The sequence below is a fragment of the Rhinatrema bivittatum genome, chromosome 8, assembly GCF_901001135.1.
Source record: "Rhinatrema bivittatum chromosome 8, aRhiBiv1.1, whole genome shotgun sequence".
In the NCBI taxonomy this organism is placed as follows: domain Eukaryota; kingdom Metazoa; phylum Chordata; class Amphibia; order Gymnophiona; family Rhinatrematidae; genus Rhinatrema; species Rhinatrema bivittatum.
This window is the reverse complement of record NC_042622.1, coordinates 175,314,529-175,334,092: the sequence shown is the minus strand read 5'-3', so window position 1 is coordinate 175,334,092 and position 19,564 is coordinate 175,314,529. Positions and strand designations below refer to the sequence as shown.

Genomic DNA, 19,564 nt, shown 5'->3' with positions numbered 1-19,564 from the left:
AATCAGTCCAAGAGTAGTCAACAAAGCAGGGGTCAGGTTCCAGAGTCAGACGAGGTCACGAAGGCAGGCAAAGGTCAGAATCCAGGCAGCGATCAGAACGGTCAATGAAGCAGGCAGAGGTCAGTACCAGAGAGTCAGTCCGAAGGTACTACCTGGGGAGACAGGGACAGACAGACGCTGGAACAGAAGGACGCTGGAACAAGGTTGGAACAGGACTGGAACAAGGCTGGAACAAGACTGGAACTAGACTGTGAACGCGGAGGCAAACTAGTACACATACAGTGCTGACCCGATTGCCAAGGCAAGGAAGTGCAGGCAGGAACTTCCTTAAGTAGTAAGTTCAATCAGGGCGCGCCGTGAAGCTAGGACCCGCCCCTGGCCCTACAAGAGACCGGGCGGTCCGCGCACACGCGCGTAGGGGCGTGGCCAACGTGATGGAGGATGCCAATCTCCAACGTGATGCCTGGTGCGCAGTGGAAGGCCTGGCGACCACCGCCGCGGGACACTGAGGCCTGGAGGAGCTCCCGGCTGCCGCTGGGGAGGCCAACCCGTGACCTGCAGAGGAGCTAACGAGGTGAGCAGGCCCATGTGCGGGCCGAGCACGGATGGAGTGCGCAACACCTTCAAGGGCTAAGCCCTTAAGTGACCCATCTTGTAAGAATTCCAAAATGAGCGGGATCTTAACTGAACGAGGAAGCATACCTTGTTGCTCACACCAAGCCTCAAAAACTCTCCAACCCCAAGCATAAGCTAAGGAGGGGGAGAACTTTTGCGTTCAAAGCAAGGTGGAAATCAAGCAGTGGAATATCCATGGTTCAGCAATCAAGCCCTTCCAAGGACCATACCGAGATGGACCTACATGAAACTAGGTCCCTGTTGTAGCAGGTTCTTGTGGACCGGTAATCGGGAAGGAGAGTCCACCAGGAGCCTCAGCAGATCTGCTTACTATAGCCTCCTCGGCCAATCTGGAGCCATCAGAAGCACCAGCCCCATGTGTCCTTCGATCTTCCAAATCACTCTGCCCACCATGGCCTAGGGGAAAAAGCAAATTGAAGCTTGTCTTCCAGTCATTCCTGCTTGAAAGCATTGATGCCCAAGGACTTCAGATCTCCTCTGCAACTGAAAAAAGGGGAGGAAACTTTGCATTGTGCGATGTCACCAGCAAATCTATAAATGGTAGGCCCCAGCGGAACGCTTCATATGGTAATTCCCATTCTCCTAGATCCAGATTCTGCTGAAAAAATTGGCTCTTACATTTTCTTTTCCCGCAATGTGGGAGGCGGAGATTTCCTGAAGATATACGTCTGCCCATTCGAAGAGCTGGACTATTTCCTGTTGGCTCTTGGTGCCTTCCTGGTGATTGATGTAAGCAACTGTCATCGCAGTGTCTGACATTACTCAGTGAGCTTGACCCTGCCAGCATTGAACTGCAAGCATTTCAACTGAATGGCACATGCTTCCAGATGATTGATGCTCCAGAGACTCCTCTGCAGCCCAGCCCCCATGTGCCATCAACTCCTGACAATGAACCTCCCGACCCTGGAGGCTTTCATCCATCATGAGTACCAGTCAGTACAGTGTTCGAAGGGAAACATCTTTCTTAAGACGATTCGCTTTCAATCACTACTGAATGTGGATGCTAATCTTCACCAGTAACTAAAGCTGTATCGAGAAGTCCTGAGACTGTGGACTCCATTGTGCAAGCAGTGTGTGCTGAAGAGGATGCATATGCACCCTTGACCACAGAACCACTTCTAAGGTGGCTACCATCAACCGAACACCTGCAGGTAAGACCATACCACTGGGCGAATTGCTTCTGTCAATAGCCACACGGGTGCTATCCATTTCTGAATGTGGGCCTCCGTCAGGAACACCCTGCCTTGCTTCATGTTGAAATGAACACCAAGACACTCCAGCGCCTAAGAAGGCTGTTACTTGCTCTTGGCCAAGTTCACCACCCAACCTAGTTATTGCAGCAAGGAAACTACCTTACACGAGGCCTGAAGACTCTCTCCATGCTCTTGGCCCAAATTATCCAAATTATCCAAATGTCCAGAATGCCATCCTGTCTTGACACTGCCGCTACCACCTCCAAGGTGAAAGTCCTGGACATGATGGCAAAACCAAAATGTAGCGCTCGAAAACTGATAATATCGCCCCAAAACAGCGAACTAAAGAAACCGTTTATGCTCCAGCTGAATGGGAAAATGCAGATACAACTCTGACAAATCCAGAGACATAAGAAACTCCCTAATTGTACTGCCATTATCACCAAGTGAAAGGTTTCCATGCGTAAATGAGTCACTTGCAATGACTATTTTCCTTTAGGACCAGGATGGGGTGAAAGGAACCCTCCTTCTTGGGTACAATGAAATAAATGGAATAATGGCCTGTACTTTCTTGTGACATAAGCACTGGAATCACTGTCCACCAACTCGGGGGCCTCAACAATGTAACCTCCACTGCCAGCCTCTATTCCAGAGAGTCACAGGGAGATGCCACGAAGCCATCCCAAAGAATGCAGAACTCCAGTGCATGGCCGGTTCCATATTACCTCCAGAAGCCACTGGTCTGATGTGATCTTGACCCACCTCCAATAAGAGGAGACAGGCGAACCCCAATCTCCAATTCTAAGAGGTGGGTCGGCACACCTTCATTGAGAGGGTTGGGATGCATCGCCACACAAGCCTATGCCTAATCTGGGCTGCCTGAGCTGAAAAACTGAGACCTGCTCAGAGGTCAAGCCCTTTGAGAAATCACTTCTCTGTAGGGTCAAAAAGTCTGAAACCCCTAGCATGGCCCCTCGTGCCGAAAGAGCGCGGCGCCTGCTTTTAATCTTCTGGCAAGTGAGCAACCTGGGACTCACCCACCTATTGTTCATTTACTCCAACTCACTCCCAGAATAAGAGTGATCCTTTAAGGGCAATTTCATAAGTTTAGATTTTGAAATTATAGCAGCCGACCAATTCTCTGCCACAGCTGATGCCTGGCTGCTAACTCCGAAGCCATCCCTCTGGTAGAGAGTTGGACCAAGGTGTTCGCATCCACCAAAAAGGCGGCTGCCAACTCCATCACCCATCTCATTGACTTCCTGAGATAGAAGCAAGCAAGAGCGAGCCACCAGGGAGCAGCAAGAGGCTAACTGTAATTCATTGCCACCGCCTCAAGGCCTGCATAAGGATAGCCTCAATTCTCCAATCCTGCGCATCCTCCAATGCCGCTTCTCCTTCTACAGGAAAGGTTGTCCACTTGGAGACTCCACACACCAGTGTATCCATTTTCGGAAAAAGCAATTGCTCTCTCTCGCTGTCGGATCCAGGGAGTCCAGCCCTACCAAGGCTCCCTCCCTTCAAGGCCAATAAAGGCCAATCAAGGTACTAAAATGAGATTCTTCTTTGGCTCAGACATGGAACCAATACCCGGCACTCCCAACATCGTCAGTGTCTGGGAGATCAGCACCAGCAACCCATCTATATGACTCCAAACCCGGAGGATTTCCCCATTCTCCAGGGAGTAAGGACAAGCTTGTCATCTAAGCCAGCAGGGTCCCCATCAGTGGAACCCGCATCAGGCCGCGGTGTACTCCAACATTTATTCGCAGCACCATACTTGTGGGATTCCACAGCCTGTGATCCTGAACTTTCAGGTTTGGTTGGTTCTGCCGAACATTAGGACTGCAGCCCTTGAAAAAATTCCACCCAAGAAAAGGCGGAAGGATCCATACTAAAACTAGGGGGTTTTACACCCGTCAGTCACAGATGGCTGCGACCGCTGTTGCTCACCTCCTTCTTTACAGCTTTGACTCCGTTGGGAAGACTTGCGGCCTCCACTAGCTATCGCCGGCCTGCCTACCATTCCCGGGCCTCCCTGGACGCCGCAAACGCTGCTGACCTCCATCTTGTCCTTGGAATCCCTTAGGTGCTCGCGCGCACAGGCCAGTCTTAAGCACTTCATGGCGGGAACCTCGGGGGCGTCCCCTCCGGATGACGTCATCCTTCCAGGACATTTAAGCCGGCTGGCCCTGCCTACCTACGAATTGGCAAAGAATTCCCACATTGCTGAATCCGCTTCGCTCACTACGGACCTCCCGTTCTAGCTCCTGCTCCTTTGGCGTGAGACACTCTGGGTACCCGCTCCTCAGGGACCCTTCCTCATCTCTGGCTATCCGCTCCTCGGAGGGCCTTTTGCCTTGAACTACTGCTTGCCCCATTTTCCGGGGCTTCTCCTGAAATCTTCGCTACTGTGAGCACCTCCGCTCTACGGACCACTACCGTACCATCTCTAGTGTGGAACCCTCTTCAGAGTACCCCGCACTGCGGGCCACTATGTACCATCTTTAGTGAGGAACCCTCATCAGTGTACCCCTCCAGTCCCATTCCCACATCCTGCTGGGAAGGGCTGGGCTCAGCTAAATCAGTGGGAGACAACTCTCCCTGAGCCCCCAGGCAGTGCTGACAAGATTAGAGAGGACACCCTGATGTGATGCCCGAATATGGCAAGCAATGCAAATTGCAAGGCGCTTAAGATTCTTTACTACTGGTGCCATTATAAGACATCCACTAGCAGCATGCTTACAAACAAGTGCCTGACAATGGTGCATCCAACAGTGCGTCTGTACAAGGCAAGCCCAGACAAGAAACCCAAAAGACAGGACGCCCAAAATTAGGACTCCCTATTATGGTTATGAGGTGTTGGAGTGGATTCTTGGGTACTGCAGTGATGGCCACTCCCACGGGGAGGAGCCTCGTGAGGAACTGCAGTACCAGGCTAGACTCTATACACAAAATACAGAGCAGTTGATCTTTATTGTACAGCACCTTGGCACTGCTCGGGAAGCGGACAGCAGTGGAAGGTAGCTCCAGCAGTAGTAGTCCAGGGATCCTCAGCAGAGAGGACCTATCTCACTCTGAGTAGGTGAATAGAGCGTGGAGAACAGGAACAAGTCCTGGATGTAAAGCGTTGAAGCTGTAGGTGAGATAGACTGATAGATTAGTATTCACTGAAGCAGAAGCTGTATCTTTGGAAGTCCTGGCAGGCAGAAGTTGTAGAGTGGCAGGCACCAGATTAGGGAGAGCAGGCCCTCGAGGAGCGAGTACCTGGTATCCCAGGATAGGCACCTGAAAGAAAGCAGAAGGACCCCCGAGGAGCGGGTACGCAAGTTAAATTAGAATTACTCTGAAGGGTGGAGAGAGCCTCCTGCGGCAGCTAGGAAGCGGCAGAGCAGCTTAGACCGGATCATTCTAATCCTTGCTAACTCAGTTTGTTAGCAACGAAGGGCAGGCTAAATACTAGGATGTGCTGACGTCACTCAGAGAGGATGCCCCCGAGGTTCCCACCATGACGTGGATAAAGATGTGGGTGGCGTACCCTAGGAGGCCCTTAGGAAACATGGCGAACGCCGTCGCCGTTGCAGATCCGAGGACACCGGGGAGAGCGGCATGAAGACGTGGAAGAAGCCAACTTCCCAAGGCTTGAGGAGAGAGAAGGAAGAAAGGTGAGACACAAAGGTCGAAGCCGTCTGAGACCAACGGACGCAACACTCCCAAGTATGGGATGCTTTTATTTGAGAAAGGATGTCCCATAAGCACGTACTCTCTCACAGATGAAGAGCTTAGGCACTAGGATCTAATGAACGCTTGAATTACAGATGCCCAATCCACGCAGTTCACATGGACGCCCAACCTGGACGCACAGGCGCAAACTGTTTTGCAGCAGACTTATGCAGAAGGAGGCACTTGAATGCCGCCATGGCCTACCATGCGACATCTCAGAGAAGCCTGAGAGCAGGGCCTAGCCAAAAGGCTGCACAACCCGCCAAAATTGCCTCAACTCCCCAAACCCCTCACAGAGGCGGGAACGAACATCGGATAAATGCGCCGAGGCTCAGAGACCAGAACAGAAGAGAGGCAGAGGAATCCCTAAAATTAACCTTCTCTCTTATATATTTATTATTTATTTATTTATTTTACATTCCCTTACCTGAGTTCCGCCTGTCCTGGCTGAGTACAGAGTTTATCTCTGTCTGCGGGGGGGGGGGAGAGGGCTAATGCCTTCACCGCTGCGCTCGGCTTCCTGCATCCGCTAGCTTCTCAGCTGATTCTCTCCTGGCAGCTAAGTCCATGCCAGAAAACCGGCTACTGGACCAAGGCACTCGACTGAGGGAGGGATCATGAGCTATCACCTCAGGAGAACTCGACTGAGGGAGGGACCACAAGGTATCACCTCAGGAGAAGCAGTGCATGATTAATCTTCTTCTTCTTTTCTCCTTCTCTCTCTCTTTTTTTTTTTAAAACAAGCAATCCCCAGTAGGGAGATGCACGTCCACCATCTGCTGCAGACAGCGAATACTGGTGGGCTGTCAGTGCTGGGGTTTACATACACTGTGACATCAGCTTCGTTCCATCTCCATTTGCTGGTAATGGTGCATAAACCACTAGTCATGGATTAACTTGTCAATGCTGAAAAAATGGGCATTTTCGCATGAGCAATGCTTTAAAAATTGATCTTAATGAAAGCAGTGTACAATAATATGCTCATAATTAAAATACACAGAACAAAACAAAACTTAAACAACATCGATGCTGCCTCTTTGGACTTAATTCTCAAGAAATACAAAAATACATTTGGAATCAAAGTAAGCAAACTAATCTAAAAGGACCTAATGTAACCTTGGGTTCTTTAACTCAGTACCAGACAAAATTGTGTGCCTTTATGTTACCTTCTTATCACTCTACTAATGCAGCAATTCCTCCTCCCATTCATACTACTAAAATGTTACATACAATTCATTTTTATGTTCAGGCAAGGTTATCTTTTGCTCAGCCCTCCTCATTTTGTTTTGTCCTGATGAAAGAAGGAATGTTAGTTCACAAAAGCTACTCAAGAAAGTTATTTAGTCCAATAAAAAGGTAGCACCTTATATCTTTTGGTTTGCTGGCCTTTGTTTCTGCATAATCTTTAGCTGAGTGGAGTATTAGCCTAGTGCTTAGAGGCTGTGAATCCCGTGGATGCTCCTTGTGACATTTAAACAAGTTACATCACCCTCCATTGCCTGATTTTCAAAAGCATTTACATGCCAAAAAATGTTTTTTTACATGTAAAAAAGCACTTTACCCATATGTGGGCTTTTGAAAATTGCTAGTCTATGTCATTGATTTGTCCATAGGTTTTACGCATGATAAGTGCACTTAACATGGGTAAATGGCTTTTGAAAATTCCTGTGATAGTGTGTAACTCCTTTTTAAATTCACCTGTGAGACTGAAAGCCCTCTGGGGAAAGAAAAATGTCTCTGTAACCTGAATGTAATCTGCTTTGAAGTGGCTGTCCAGTCATGAAAATTGCAATATCAGCAAGTAAAAAAAGTCCCCTAAAAGTAGCAGGGTTGGCCATTCATTTGATAACACCAGAAACAGTCAAACAATAAACATTTCTTCTGGCCATAACTGTTATTTGCTCAGAGCTTTGTGCTGGTAGCAGGTTCATCATTGGAATTAATAAGTGGTCTTGTGTTGGAAAGAGGGGAATCCCTACCCATAGACTGTGCCCAAGTGCTGAGGAATTTGAAAAATGAGATCTCGGTCAGGTTGATGAAATAAGATGCATTTGGCAAAGTGCACTTTAACCCTCAATTGTGTGCACTTTATTGTCGATGCAGCAAAGTGTTGCATACAAAAGATATGTGCACAACAATGTGCGTTTAAGTTAGCACCTTCACATGGAAATCCCATGCTGATGACAGCATTAGCTATTGCCCCCCTAATGCAAAGAGGTGCGTTGGCTTACCTCGTGTTTTCTTAGCGCTGGAAATTTTACTCCTAGTCTAAAGTGGAGTAACGTTTCCAGGGCTAATGTTAGTCTTTGGGCAGCAGTGGGAGTTCTGGTATTGGGACTTTTACTCAGTATTTTATGCGCAGAAAACAGTTTTTGTACGCATAAATCATAGTTTATGGATGGAAAACATTTTGCACACATAATTCATGTTTTCTGCGCATAAAATATGAGTTACATGCCAAAAAATATTTTCAGCACAAAAAGGAGGTAACTTTAAAAGACGTTACACGTGTAAATGTATAATAGCAATTTAAAAAATCCATTTACATGAGTAAAGTGCACTTACACATGAATATCCTATGGACAATTCAATACCATATATTGTAGCAATTTTCAAAAGCCCACTTACATAGGTAAAGCAAATTTACACGTGTAAAACCCAATTTTAAGTGTGTAAATGCTTTTTAAAATCAGGCCAACAGTATATTTTGTGCTCATAAATCATGTTTTGTTATGCACTAAGAAGGTAATTTTCAAAGGAGTTATATGCGTAAATATAACATACCATCGTAGCAATTTTCAAAAGTCCATTTACACACCAGGATGGTAACTTTAAAACAAGCATGCGTTCACCCACATATGTGCATATGCATGTGAGTGCACATGTACAGGAATTTTAAATCGTCTGCACAAGTACGCACGTATGATTTAAAATACACCTAGTGCACGTATGTATGCTCCTAATTTTAAGTGGTTACATGAGCAAACATTTTTCATGTATATTCCTTAGGAATTTGTCGGCTTTATCATGTGCAACTAAGCTTATTTTAAACCATGCATGCATGAAGGAAATAGCCAGTCTGACCAATTAGTCCACCAGTTTTCCCAGTCTATCTATTGGTCTTCGAGATCTGCACTCCCCTCTGTACAGAAACCCTCTCAACTAATTGTTTTAGACCTAAAACAAATTTTCTTCAGACTTATACCTCATCAAGAACAAAAGTAAATTAGCGCAAGTAACAGCCCAACACAAGCTGTAGGGTGGGCTTAGAAGCCATATTTACACTTGTAAACGTCGGCCCCGCCTTGGAATGCTCCTGCCACGTCATTACGCTGCACTTTTTTCTGCATGTTGGGTTGCTCAAGCATGCGCATATACACAAGTAATTGGGCCATTTTAAAATACGAGTTGGCCCAGATATCAATTTATATAGGCCTTTTAACGCAAGCAACTCTTTTATCCCTTAAAGTGCACTTACACACATAAAACTCAGTTTTAAGTGCACACATCCTTTTGAAATATACCTCCTAAGACTATTCTTTGAGCACGTTTTCTGGTTTGTGTGCATTTTTAAACTCCAGATGCATTAGCATACTATTAGCTTACTGCATTAGGAGTTAAAAATAAATTGAGCTTCTGCATTAAGAAACTGTGCTCTGAATTTCATCGCAGGGTTTTAACGCTCAGCTTTTTGCATCGGGGGGCCCCAGTACTTGTTCTTGCAATTAGATTGCGATTCTTAACACAACAGACCTCTCTCTGGAGAACAAGAATTCCCTCCTGCTGGGGTGCTTTAGAAAAACTGTGCTGTTTCTTTGACAGGCTCTCCACTTGAGGTGTCAGACTTGCGTTTGGACACAGCAATTACAAAATCCAATTCTGTGGTGCTTGCAAATAACTAGGTTAAAATATGTTGGTGCCATCAAGTGGAGAATATCTGAAATGCTGATATAGTAGTGATTGATACAGTGTTGCATTTGACGGACTGCCCCCACGAGCTGTCGTTCTCTCCTTTGCAGCCAGCACGCTCCAGCCAGCCGCTTTCCTCTGTGTGGCAGGATGCCGCCGACTCTTCCTGAGGCAGGAGGCTTCCAACCGTCAGGCAGTAGGACACCGCAAGCTCCTACCTCCCCAGGTGTTCCTTAGACGTGCGTACGCCTGACGCTGGCCCTATAATAGGACTGTGGCAGGAAAAGCCCCCGTGACCCTTGATGTCCTCACTATCTTCACTCTATTTAAGGGCAGCTTCCCTTATGCACCCTGCCTCAGCAACAGGTTCAGCTACATCCAGTGCGCGTTGCTTCCTGTCTTTGGGGTAGATTTTAAAACCCCTGCGTGCGTAAATCCTCCTGGATTTACGCGCGCAGGGCACTCGCGCGCCGGCGCGCCTATTTTGCATAGGCTTCCGGCACGCGCAAAGCCCCGGGATGCGCGTAAGTCCCGGGGCTTTGTAAAAGGGGCGAGAGGGGGCGTGTCCGGGGCAGGGGGCAGTTTAGGGCTGGTCCGGGGGCGTGGCAACGGTTCGGGGGCGGGCCGGGAGGGCCTGTGCCGGGGATGCCGGGGCAGCGCGCGCAAGTTACGCCTGCTTCAAGCAGGCGTAACTTGCCCAACAAAGGTAGGGGGGGGGGATATAGGTAGGGCTGGGGTAGATAGGGGAAGGGAGGGGAAGGTGGGGGGACGCACCTCCTCTGTTCCCTCCAAGGCCGCTCCGATTTCGGAGCGGCCTCGGAGGGAACAGAGGCAGGCTGCGTGGCTTGGCGCACGCAGGCTGCCGATTTTGCACAGCCTTGTGCGCGCCGACCCCGGATTTTATAAGATACACGCGGCTACACGTGTATCTTATAAAATCTGGTGTACTTTTGTTCGCGCCAGTGACGCGAACAGAAGTACGCACACATGTATGTTTTAAAGATCTACTTCTTTGTCTGCCCAGCCTGTTCCAGCCCTATTCATTCCTCTTCCTCTGCCCCTGAGGCAGTTCCTGTGTGAGCGAAACTCGGCCAGAGTCGGGCAAGTTCTAATAATGAATCCCTTGATACTAAAGAGTAGTACAAAGCATCCATTCTAGGAAAAAATAAAACATTAATAAAAAATGATTTTTCTCTGTAATTTTCAGTGTTAGAGTCAGGTGCCATGCTCCTGGTTCCCTACAAACTCCTGGCTGGGTGCCTAGTAGGAAATTTCTTCTGGGGAATGCTACTGGGCAAAGAATTTACATGACAACCCTCAAATTCTGAAGAATACAACATTCTGTGAAAAAGTTATTTTCTTCTGCAAAAAGTATTGTTTGATATACACTTATGAAGAAGTTTTATAGCACTAAATTTGGAAATACCTGAGGTTAAATCTGTTCTATAAAGGAAAATTTAAGTACTACTTTTTTACCTTATGCCATGGTTTCCCCGATAATAATGTCTCCTTTAGACTGGAGTCTAACCAAGGCACATTAGAAAATCCTTTGTGATGAGATCTTGATGTCTCTCTAGAATTATCCATTTATTCTTATGTGTTCTTGCGATCAATTTTATAGTACTGAGAAAGCAACAAGAGATCCATCAGTCACAGAAAGTGTAAACACAGCAGCATACTTTATTGTTAATTTGCTTAATTTTGCGACAGTTATTAACAGTGGCGTACCGGAGGGGCAAGGCCCCCAGGCGCCGGACTGCAGGGGGCGAGCTGAAGAAACAAAAGCATTGGTGGCAGTAGGACAACTCCCCCTCCGGATTCCTTCACTCACCCACCTCACAGCCCCGTTCTGCTTTCTCCTCCTCCTGTTTTAGGATAAGCGGGTAAGTGATTGAATCGGGGATCGCCGGGAGGGGGAAGTGAATACATCAAAGAACACCGTGGGGAAGGAGTGAACGGATCCGGATTCGCTTGGGGGAAGAAGTGAATGTACCTGGGATCGCTTGGGGAGGGGAGGAGTCAACGGACCGGAGATCGCTATGGGGATGAAGGGAGGTAGGAGAGACGCTTTTGGAACGATTACACCGGCCCTGGATTCGCTTCCCATCCGCCGCTGCTCCGGAACGCGGACCCCGAAGACTGCGCTTCCCAGCACCTTCCAGGCCAAGAGACGCTTGACCCCGTTGCTGTGGCAACCATCGGCGACGTCAGAGCGCGACTAGGCTAGACGGTGGGTCACGTGAATGAGGAGGACCCTCCCCTTCCCCCTCCCCTTCTTTGCACAAACTTTATAAAGTGGAATCGTTTAGCCAATCAATGGCCACTCCTTACCCCCCTTCCCTCTCCGAGGCTAGGGGCCCATTGCCACGGGCGAGGTCCCGTTTCCGGTCCCCGGCTGCTCTTTGGGCGGGCGCCGCTGCTCTTTGCCCTTTAACCCTGGCATACCGGAGATGACAGGAAGCTGATGCAGGAGGAAGGGTGACGGGCTGGGAGTACCTGGACAGCACGGTTACAGGTGGGGGTACTTGGAGCAGGAGAGCGACGGACTGGGGTAATTGGAGCAGGAGGGTGGAAGTAGTAAATCGGGGGTGGAAGGTGGCAGACTGTAGTTAATGGGGCAGAAGGGAAGATAGTGTTGGGCTGGGGGGAGTGGGGCAGGAGGGTGAAGCTGGAGTGACTGGTGGAAGGAGGGTGGTGGGCTGGAGTGACTGGTGGCAGGAGGTTAGGGCTGTTTAGCGTGGAGAAGAGACGGCTGAGGGGGGAATATGATAGAGGTTTTTAAAATCATGAGCGGTCTAGAACGGGTAAATGTGAATGTTTTATTTACTGTTTCGAATAATAGAAGGACTGGGGGGCACTCCATGACATTAGCAAATAGCACATTTAAAACTAATCGGGTACATTTTTTTTTTCACTCAACACACAATTAAGCTCTGTAACTTCTTGCCAGAGGATGTAGTTAGTGTAGCTGGGTTTAAAAAAAGTTTGGATAAGTTCTTGGAGAACTACATTAACTGCTATTAATCAAGTTGTCTTAGAGAATAGCCATTGCTATTACTGGCATCAGTAGCATGGGATCTACTTCGTGTTTGGGTAGTTGCCAGATACTAATAGCCTGGATTGGCCACTGTTGGAAACAGGATGCTAGGCTTAATGGACCCTTGATCTGACCCAGTATGGCAATTTATGTTCTTATGAGGGTGGTGGGCTGGAGTGACTGGTGACAAGAGGATGGAATTAGTGGGGGAGGGTGGTGGTCTGAGGTGAGTGGAGCAGGAGGGTGACAGGCTGGGGTTATTAACTTTTTTGTGTTCCTAGCGATGGAAGATCTGAGAGCCAGTGGCTGGGACCATGAAGCATCGGCCTCATCATGAGAGGTAGGAATGTGTGATACTTTTTGCTGGATATTTTTTGATCCTGCAAAAGAGAAGGCAGGGAAACTTTTCTAGACTTCCTTCTATTGTTTCTTCCAGAATTAAACCAGCCTGCAAACTGTAAAAAGGTGTCAGTCACAAGAATCCTAAACTGCTCACTACAGCCCAGTTCTTTAAGGGAACTATTTCAAAGTTTAATGTTTTTCCCCAAGGTGTTTTTTGGAGGTGAAGAAAACAATCGCCTCTACCATTTTGAAGTTAGATGTAGGCCTAGTTGATGGTCTGAAGTTTTAAAAACGATTTTTAGTGGCAATTAACATGTAGCTGAGCCTTTTCCTCCAGTTTTCTTCTGGTTTTTCTTTCACCAAATTGACAACTGAACTGTTTGCAGTCTGATATAGGGTTGATGTGAATCCAGAAAGGATTTTTTTCCCTGTTCATTAGCCTTTTTAAAGGCACAGGGGATCATGGACTAGCAGGGATTCCAGTACCTTCAGGCTCTCTAAGGGCTGACATATTGTTTCTGGGGGAGGGGCCCTAAAATGTGAGGGGGGGGGTGTCACAGGTGCTCTCATTGCTATGCCCCCTGATCTAATCCATTATTCTTTGTCCTTCTGCCCACCAGTCAAGAGTATGTGGGTATATTCTCGCTCATCCTGCATTTGGAGGCAGTTAATAATTTTTTATTTTTTTTTTACCTCACCTGTACATTTAGAATCCTACAAGCCATTGTTCTCTGCCTCCAGAGAACATTCTAATGCAGAGGACGATTGGTCAGCACACCTAAAAGCTTTTACTAACTTTACAGCCAGTTTTTTTTTTTGTTTGGGCTAAAACAACCTTTATGCTGCTGCTTGTAGAGTTACTAATCTAACTCCTGGCCATGCACCTGCAGATCTCCTGCAGTGTAGGGTAGGGATAGGAGGTGATGTCCTTTCATGGATTACAAATTGGTTAAAAGACAGGAAATAGAGTTGGATTAAATGGTTTTCCCTGTACGTACCAGGATCAGTCCAGGACACCTGGGTTGTGACTCCGCACCAGTAGATGGAGACAGACTAAAACTTGTGGGCGGAGCCATATATGCCCCTGTGCCAGTCACAGCCCCTCAGTCTTACTCTGTCTCCAGTAGATGGTGCAGGTCCGGTCACAGCTCCTCCCTGCCCTGATTCTGGTACTCCGTCAGGGTTGGTTTTCTTTTCTTTTGGGTTAGGCCAGGTTAGGCTTTTGGTTCTTTAATTGGAATTTTTGCCAAATTGTCACTGACGTCCGTCTGCCCTGCCTCCCAGAGGGGTTGAGAGGTCCTGAGGGGACTACCCCCCCCCCCCCCCCCCGGTTGAGGCCACTGCTAGGGTCGAGGACCCAGCTTTGCTAATTAGCAGTGTCAGGGGTGACACCGGGGAGCCCGGTTCACTCACCCCTGCTGGACTAGGGCTCCAGGACCGCGGACAGCGACAGGCTTTGTTTTTGTAAAAAAAAAAAAAAAAAAAAAGTTTTGTCTGTTTTTATTCGGCTCTCTGTTCCTTGCGTCGCCGCTCTCGGGGGGGGGGGGCGCCGCTGACAGGGGGGGGGCGCCGCTGACAGGGGGGAGGCCGTTCGCGCGAAATTTTTCCTTTTCTTCATTTTGATTTCTGTTGCGGCCCTCTTCGCGCCGTTTCACCGGCATGCCTCGTGGCTCCGCTTGCCGAGCCTGTGGCTCGGCGCGCGCGCGTCTCTCTCGCGACGGTCTATGCGCTTCCTGCATCCCGGGCGATGAAGGGTCGTCCGGGGCGTCTCGGGGGACTCGTGTGCGGCGCGCGCGACCACCGCCGAGCGGGGGGGGAGCGTTGGAGAAGCCCCAGGATTTGTTCCCGCTTAGCGCGGGAGTGGCGGCCATTTTAGCCACGGGCCGCGAAATGGCGCGGGAAGCGGCAGGGCCTGCGGCCTTGCCTCCTGCGCTGTCTCCTCAGCGGGACCCGGCGGGGGGGAGTCCCTCGGGGGACCCGGGGTCCCCGGGGAGCCCAGATGAGGCTGATTCGGATTCCAGCTCGTTTTCAGAGGATTTTGCGCTTTTGCTGCGCAAAGTCCTGAAATGTAGGAAAAGTAAGGGCAAGCGCGGCCGGAGGGAGTCCTGCAGGGCTCCACCGCCGAAGAAGTCCAACAGTGGGCCCCCGAGTGCTTCCAGGGGGAAACGTCCTCCGCGTGGCGTCCCACAGGAGGCGGACCCGGATTCCTCCACGGGGGCGGACACTGATGCCTCTGAAGAGCCACAAAAAGGGGCTGATGACGTGGCAGGGGACGGATCCGCTCCAGCTGCAGCAGGAAAGGCGTCACAGGCAGCGGAGGGCGACGATCCCAAGGTGGTCCGGCTATTCCGTAGGGAAGAATTGCCACCTCTAATTCCAGCCATTCTCCAGGAACTGGGAATAGACCCCCCTCCGGCGGTGGTTCGTCAAGAAGCGAACATGGATCCGGTCCTGTTAGGCCTCACGGGTCCGGCAGTTGCTTTTCCGTTCCATTTTTCTTCAACGGACATCATGTTCCGGGAATGGGACACTCCGGAGTTAGGTTTGAAGGTCAGCAAGGCCATGGACAAGCTTTACCCGCTCCCGGAGGATGCGCTGGACCTTCTCAAGCTCCCCAAGGTGGATTCAGCGGTTTCGGCTGTAACGAAGAGATCTACTATTCCAGTTACGGGAGCGACAGCCCTTCGGGACCTTCAGGACAGGAAGCTAGAAGTACAGCTCAAGAAGATTTTTGAGGTTTCAGCGCTAGGAATTCGGGCCGCCATGTGTACGAATTTCGCTTTGAGAGCTAGCTTGCGCTGGGCTCAGGTCCTCCAAGCCAATGCGGATCTTTCGGCGGACGAGGCAGCGCAAGCGGATAAGTTGGAGGCGGCAATAGCATATGGCGCAGATGCACTCCACGATCTGCTGCGCACTTCGTCTAGATCCCTGGTGGCGGCTGTCTCGGCGCGCCGCCTCCTGTGGCTCCGCAACTGGGCGGCGGATGGCTCTTCTAAGGCTCACCTCGGGGCGCTGCCATTCAAGGGTAAGTTACTGTTTGGCAAGGAATTAGATGATTTAATGGCTTCCCTGGGGGAAAATAGGGCTTTCAGGTTGCCTGAAGATAGATCCAGGTCGCGGTCTTCCTTTGCATCCAGGTCCCGCTTTCGTGGGCCCAGGAAGTCGCGCCCTCAAAGGTCGTCGGGGCAATCGTACAGGTCTTCCTCCTCCCGTACCCCACAGTGGCGGCAGCAGCAGCAGTCTTTTCATCAGCAGTCCTTTCGTGGGAGGCGCTATGGTAGACCAGGGGGTGCCCTGGCCATCATGGCGCCCAAATCTTCACAATGAAAGGGGGTCGGCTCTTCTCCCGCCGCAGCCTCAGCACGCCGTTCCCAACGTCGGGGCGCGGTTGCTGTCGTTCTACGAGAGATGGGCCGGAATAACGTCGGACCAGTGGGTCCTCACCGTGATAAGACATGGCTACGCGTTAGATTTTGCTCGCACTCCAGTGGACAAGTTCCTTGTGTCACCCTGCAAGGCTCCCGAAAAGAAGGCGGCGGTGCTAGACACCATCCGCCGCCTAGAGGACTTGGGAGCTATCTCCCCCGTTCCGGTCAGCCAGCACGGCAAAGGCCGTTACTCCATTTACTTCATCGTACCAAAGAAGGACGGCACGTCCCGACCGATTCTGGATCTCAAAGGGGTGAACCGATGCCTTCGCGTTCCTCGCTTCAAAATGGAGACGATTCGGTCGGTCATCGCCGCGGTCCGGCCAGGCGAGTTCCTGGCCTCCCTGGACCTCACGGAGGCGTATCTTCACATAGGCATTCAGCCGTCGTTCCAACGCTTCCTCAGATTCTGCATTCTGGGCCGGCATTACCAGTTTCGGGCGCTCCCGTTTGGGCTCACAACGGCCCCTCGTACATTCACGAAGGTGATGGTCGTGGTGGCGGCGCAACTGCGCCGAGAAGGTCTCCTGGTCCATCCCTACCTGGACGATTGGTTGATTCGGGCGAAGTCCGAGGATCGGTGTCGGATGGCGGTGGACAGGGTCCTCCATCTGTTGCAGTCCCTGGGATGGGTGGTCAACTTCAGCAAGAGTCATCTGACACCCACGCAGTCCTTGGAATATCTGGGAGCTCTTTTCGACACGAAGCAGGGCAAGGTGTTTCTGTCGCTCGAACGGAGGGGCAAACTGCAAACTCAGGTGCACCGCTTGTTGTCTCTTCGCCAGCCGCGGGTCTGCGACTACCTTACGGTCCTAGGGTCTATGGCTTCCACGCTGGCGCTGGTTCCCTGGGCGTTCGCTCATCTGCGACCCTTACAGTCATCCTTGCTTTCCCGCTGGAAGCCGGTCTCGGAGGACTTCCATTTACCGCTTCCTCTAGCGGGACACGCGAGGTCCAGCCTGCGGTGGTGGCTGGACCCCAGTCATCTTTCCGCCGGAGTCTCTCTCCTGGTGCCCAGTTGGACAGTGGTGACCACGGATGCCAGCCTCTCCGGTTGGGGAGCGGTCTGCCTAGGGAGCTCAGTTCAAGGCCTATGGTCAGTATCGCAAGCCCAGTGGTCTATCAATCGCCTAGAGACCAGGGCGGTCCGTCTGGCCCTGCAGGCTTTTCTACCGTTGCTGCGGGGAAAGGCAGTCCGAGTGTTGTCGGACAATGCGACCACCGTGGCATACATCAACCGGCAGGGGGGGACACGGAGCCCCCAGGTGGCAGAAGAAGCTCAGCGCTTGATGGCCTGGTCGGAGCTACATCTCAGCAACCTCGCAGCGTCTCACATTGCGGGAGTCGACAACGTGCAGGCGGACTATCTCAGCCGTCATCGTCTGGATCCCGGAGAGTGGGAGCTGGGGGACGAAGCGTTTCTTCTCATTTGCGAAACGTGGGGGGTGCCCCACATGGATCTGATGGCCACGTGGCACAACGCGAAGGCCCCGCGATTTTACAGTCGACGTCGAGAGCGGGGGGCAGAAGGCGTCGATGCGTTGGTGCTTCCCTGGCCGACGGATGTGCTGCTCTACGTGTTTCCCCCGTGGCCGATGATCGGCAAGATTCTACGGCGCATAGAGTTGCACCCGGCCAATGTGATCTTGGTGGCACCGGAGTGGCCTCGCCGGCCGTGGTTCGCAGACCTCGTACAACTGGCAGTAGCGGCACCCCTTCGGTTCCAGGGAATGGCGGCCCTACTCCATCAGGGCCCCGTCTGTTTGGAGGATGCGGATCACTTCTGTCTCGCGGCATGGCTTTTGAGAGGAATCGACTGAAGAGAAAAGGTTATTCAGATGCGGTGGTGGCCACGCTACTGCGTTCCAGGAAGCAGTCGACGTCCTTGGCTTACGTCCGTGTCTGGGTGGTCTTTGAGGACTGGTGCGTGCAGCGCGGGGTGGACCCCACTTCGGCTTCCGTCTCTGATGTTCTGGCGTTCCTCCAGGCGGGTCTGGCCAAAGGTCTGGCGTGCAGTTCCCTACAGGTCCAAGTGGCGGCGCTTGGGTGTTTGCGAGGTAAGTCTCTGGCGCTTCACCCGGATATTGCTCGTTTCCTTCGGGGTGCTAAACACCTTCGCCCCCCGTTACGTCTTCCTTGTCCGGCTTGGAACCTCAATTGGGTTCTCTCCGCTCTATGCACGGCGCCGTTTGAGCCCTTGAACGCGCAACTCTTAAGGATCTCACTTTAAAAAACGGCATTCTTGGTGGCGATTGCCTCGGCACGGCGTGTTTCCGAGTTACAGGCCCTGTCCTGTAGGGAACCTTTCTTGCGTATCTCCGAGTCGGGGGTTTCCTTACGGACGGTTCCTTCCTTTCTTCCGAAAGTGGTCTCGTCGTTTCACGTGAATCAATCGGTGGAGTTGCCCGCTTTTGCGTGCGGAGACTCCTCTGTTACAGAAGAGAGGGAGTTACGGAAGCTTGACGTGCGGAGATCCCTTCTCCGATATCTGGAGGTTACTAATCCGTTTCGGGTCACAGATCATCTGTTTGTCCTGTTCTCTGGACCAAAGAAAGGAGCTGCAGCGTCCCGCACAACGATCGCTCGTTGGCTCAAGCAGGCCATTGGTTCGGCGTACTTGGTGCGGGGAAAACCTCTTCCTGTGGGGCTGCGGGCTCACTCGACTCGATCTCAAGCAGCGTCTTGGGCGGAAGCTTCTCAGGTGTCGCCTCAAGAGATTTGTAGGGCGGCCACCTGGAAGTCGTTGCATACTTTTATCCGGCATTACCGGCTGGATGTGCGGGCTACCGATTCCGGGGGTTTTGGAGAGAGGGTTCTCCGAGCGGGACTCTCTGCTTCCCACCCTCAGTAGGTTGCTCTGGTACATCCCAGGTGTCCTGGACTGATCCTGGTACGTACAGGGAAAGGAAAATTAGTTTCTTACCTGATAATTTTCGTTCCTGTAGTACCAAGGATCAGTCCAGGATCCCGCCCGCAGTGCTGCGCTGAAGTAATGGAGAGTCCGCTCTGTGTTTTTTGATTTGTTCTGTTTCGCTTGTTCGCTCTCTCGGTTGGAGAGTCCGGTTCCAGAGGGGGTGTTTCTTCCCCGTTAGTTAGCGGTATCTAGTTTTGTTTACTTCTCTGGTTGTGTTCTACTTTGACATTCCGTAAGACTGAGGGGCTGTGACTGGCACAGGGGCATATATGGCTCCGCCCACAAGTTTTAGTCTGTCTCCATCTACTGGTGCGGAGTCACAACCCAGGTGTCCTGGACTGATCCTTGGTACTACAGGAACGAAAATTATCAGGTAAGAAAC

General features: G+C 50.9%; 2 protein-coding genes across 6 annotated transcripts in view; one reads left to right on the top strand and one right to left on the bottom strand.

Annotated features, from left to right (window-relative positions):
• LOC115096731 overlaps positions 1-11,644 on the bottom strand; it is a 49,313-nt gene extending 37,669 nt beyond the window's left edge. Inside the window, exons 1-2 of the mRNA XM_029611786.1 lie at positions 11,455-11,644; positions 10,938-11,084 (exon numbers count right to left, since the gene is read on the bottom strand). Coding sequence (XP_029467646.1) covers positions 10,938-11,048 — 111 coding nt within the window. The 5' untranslated portion in view covers positions 11,049-11,084; positions 11,455-11,644. The remainder of the gene's footprint in view (positions 1-10,937; positions 11,085-11,454) is intronic.
• Positions 11,645-11,766: 122 nt separating this feature from the next.
• The window catches only part of RNFT1 (ring finger protein, transmembrane 1), a 54,135-nt gene continuing 46,337 nt past the window's right edge, over positions 11,767-19,564 (top strand). For 2 of the 5 annotated variants that reach the window (XM_029611783.1, XM_029611781.1), the window contains exons 1-2: positions 11,767-11,976; positions 12,780-12,838. In XM_029611783.1, coding sequence (XP_029467643.1) covers positions 12,813-12,838 — 26 coding nt within the window. In that variant the 5' untranslated portion in view covers positions 11,767-11,976; positions 12,780-12,812. Of the gene's footprint in view, positions 12,013-12,779; positions 12,839-19,564 lie in introns of all 5 variants that reach the window. The other 3 variants (XM_029611784.1, XM_029611782.1, XM_029611785.1) reach the window with 2 other exon arrangements.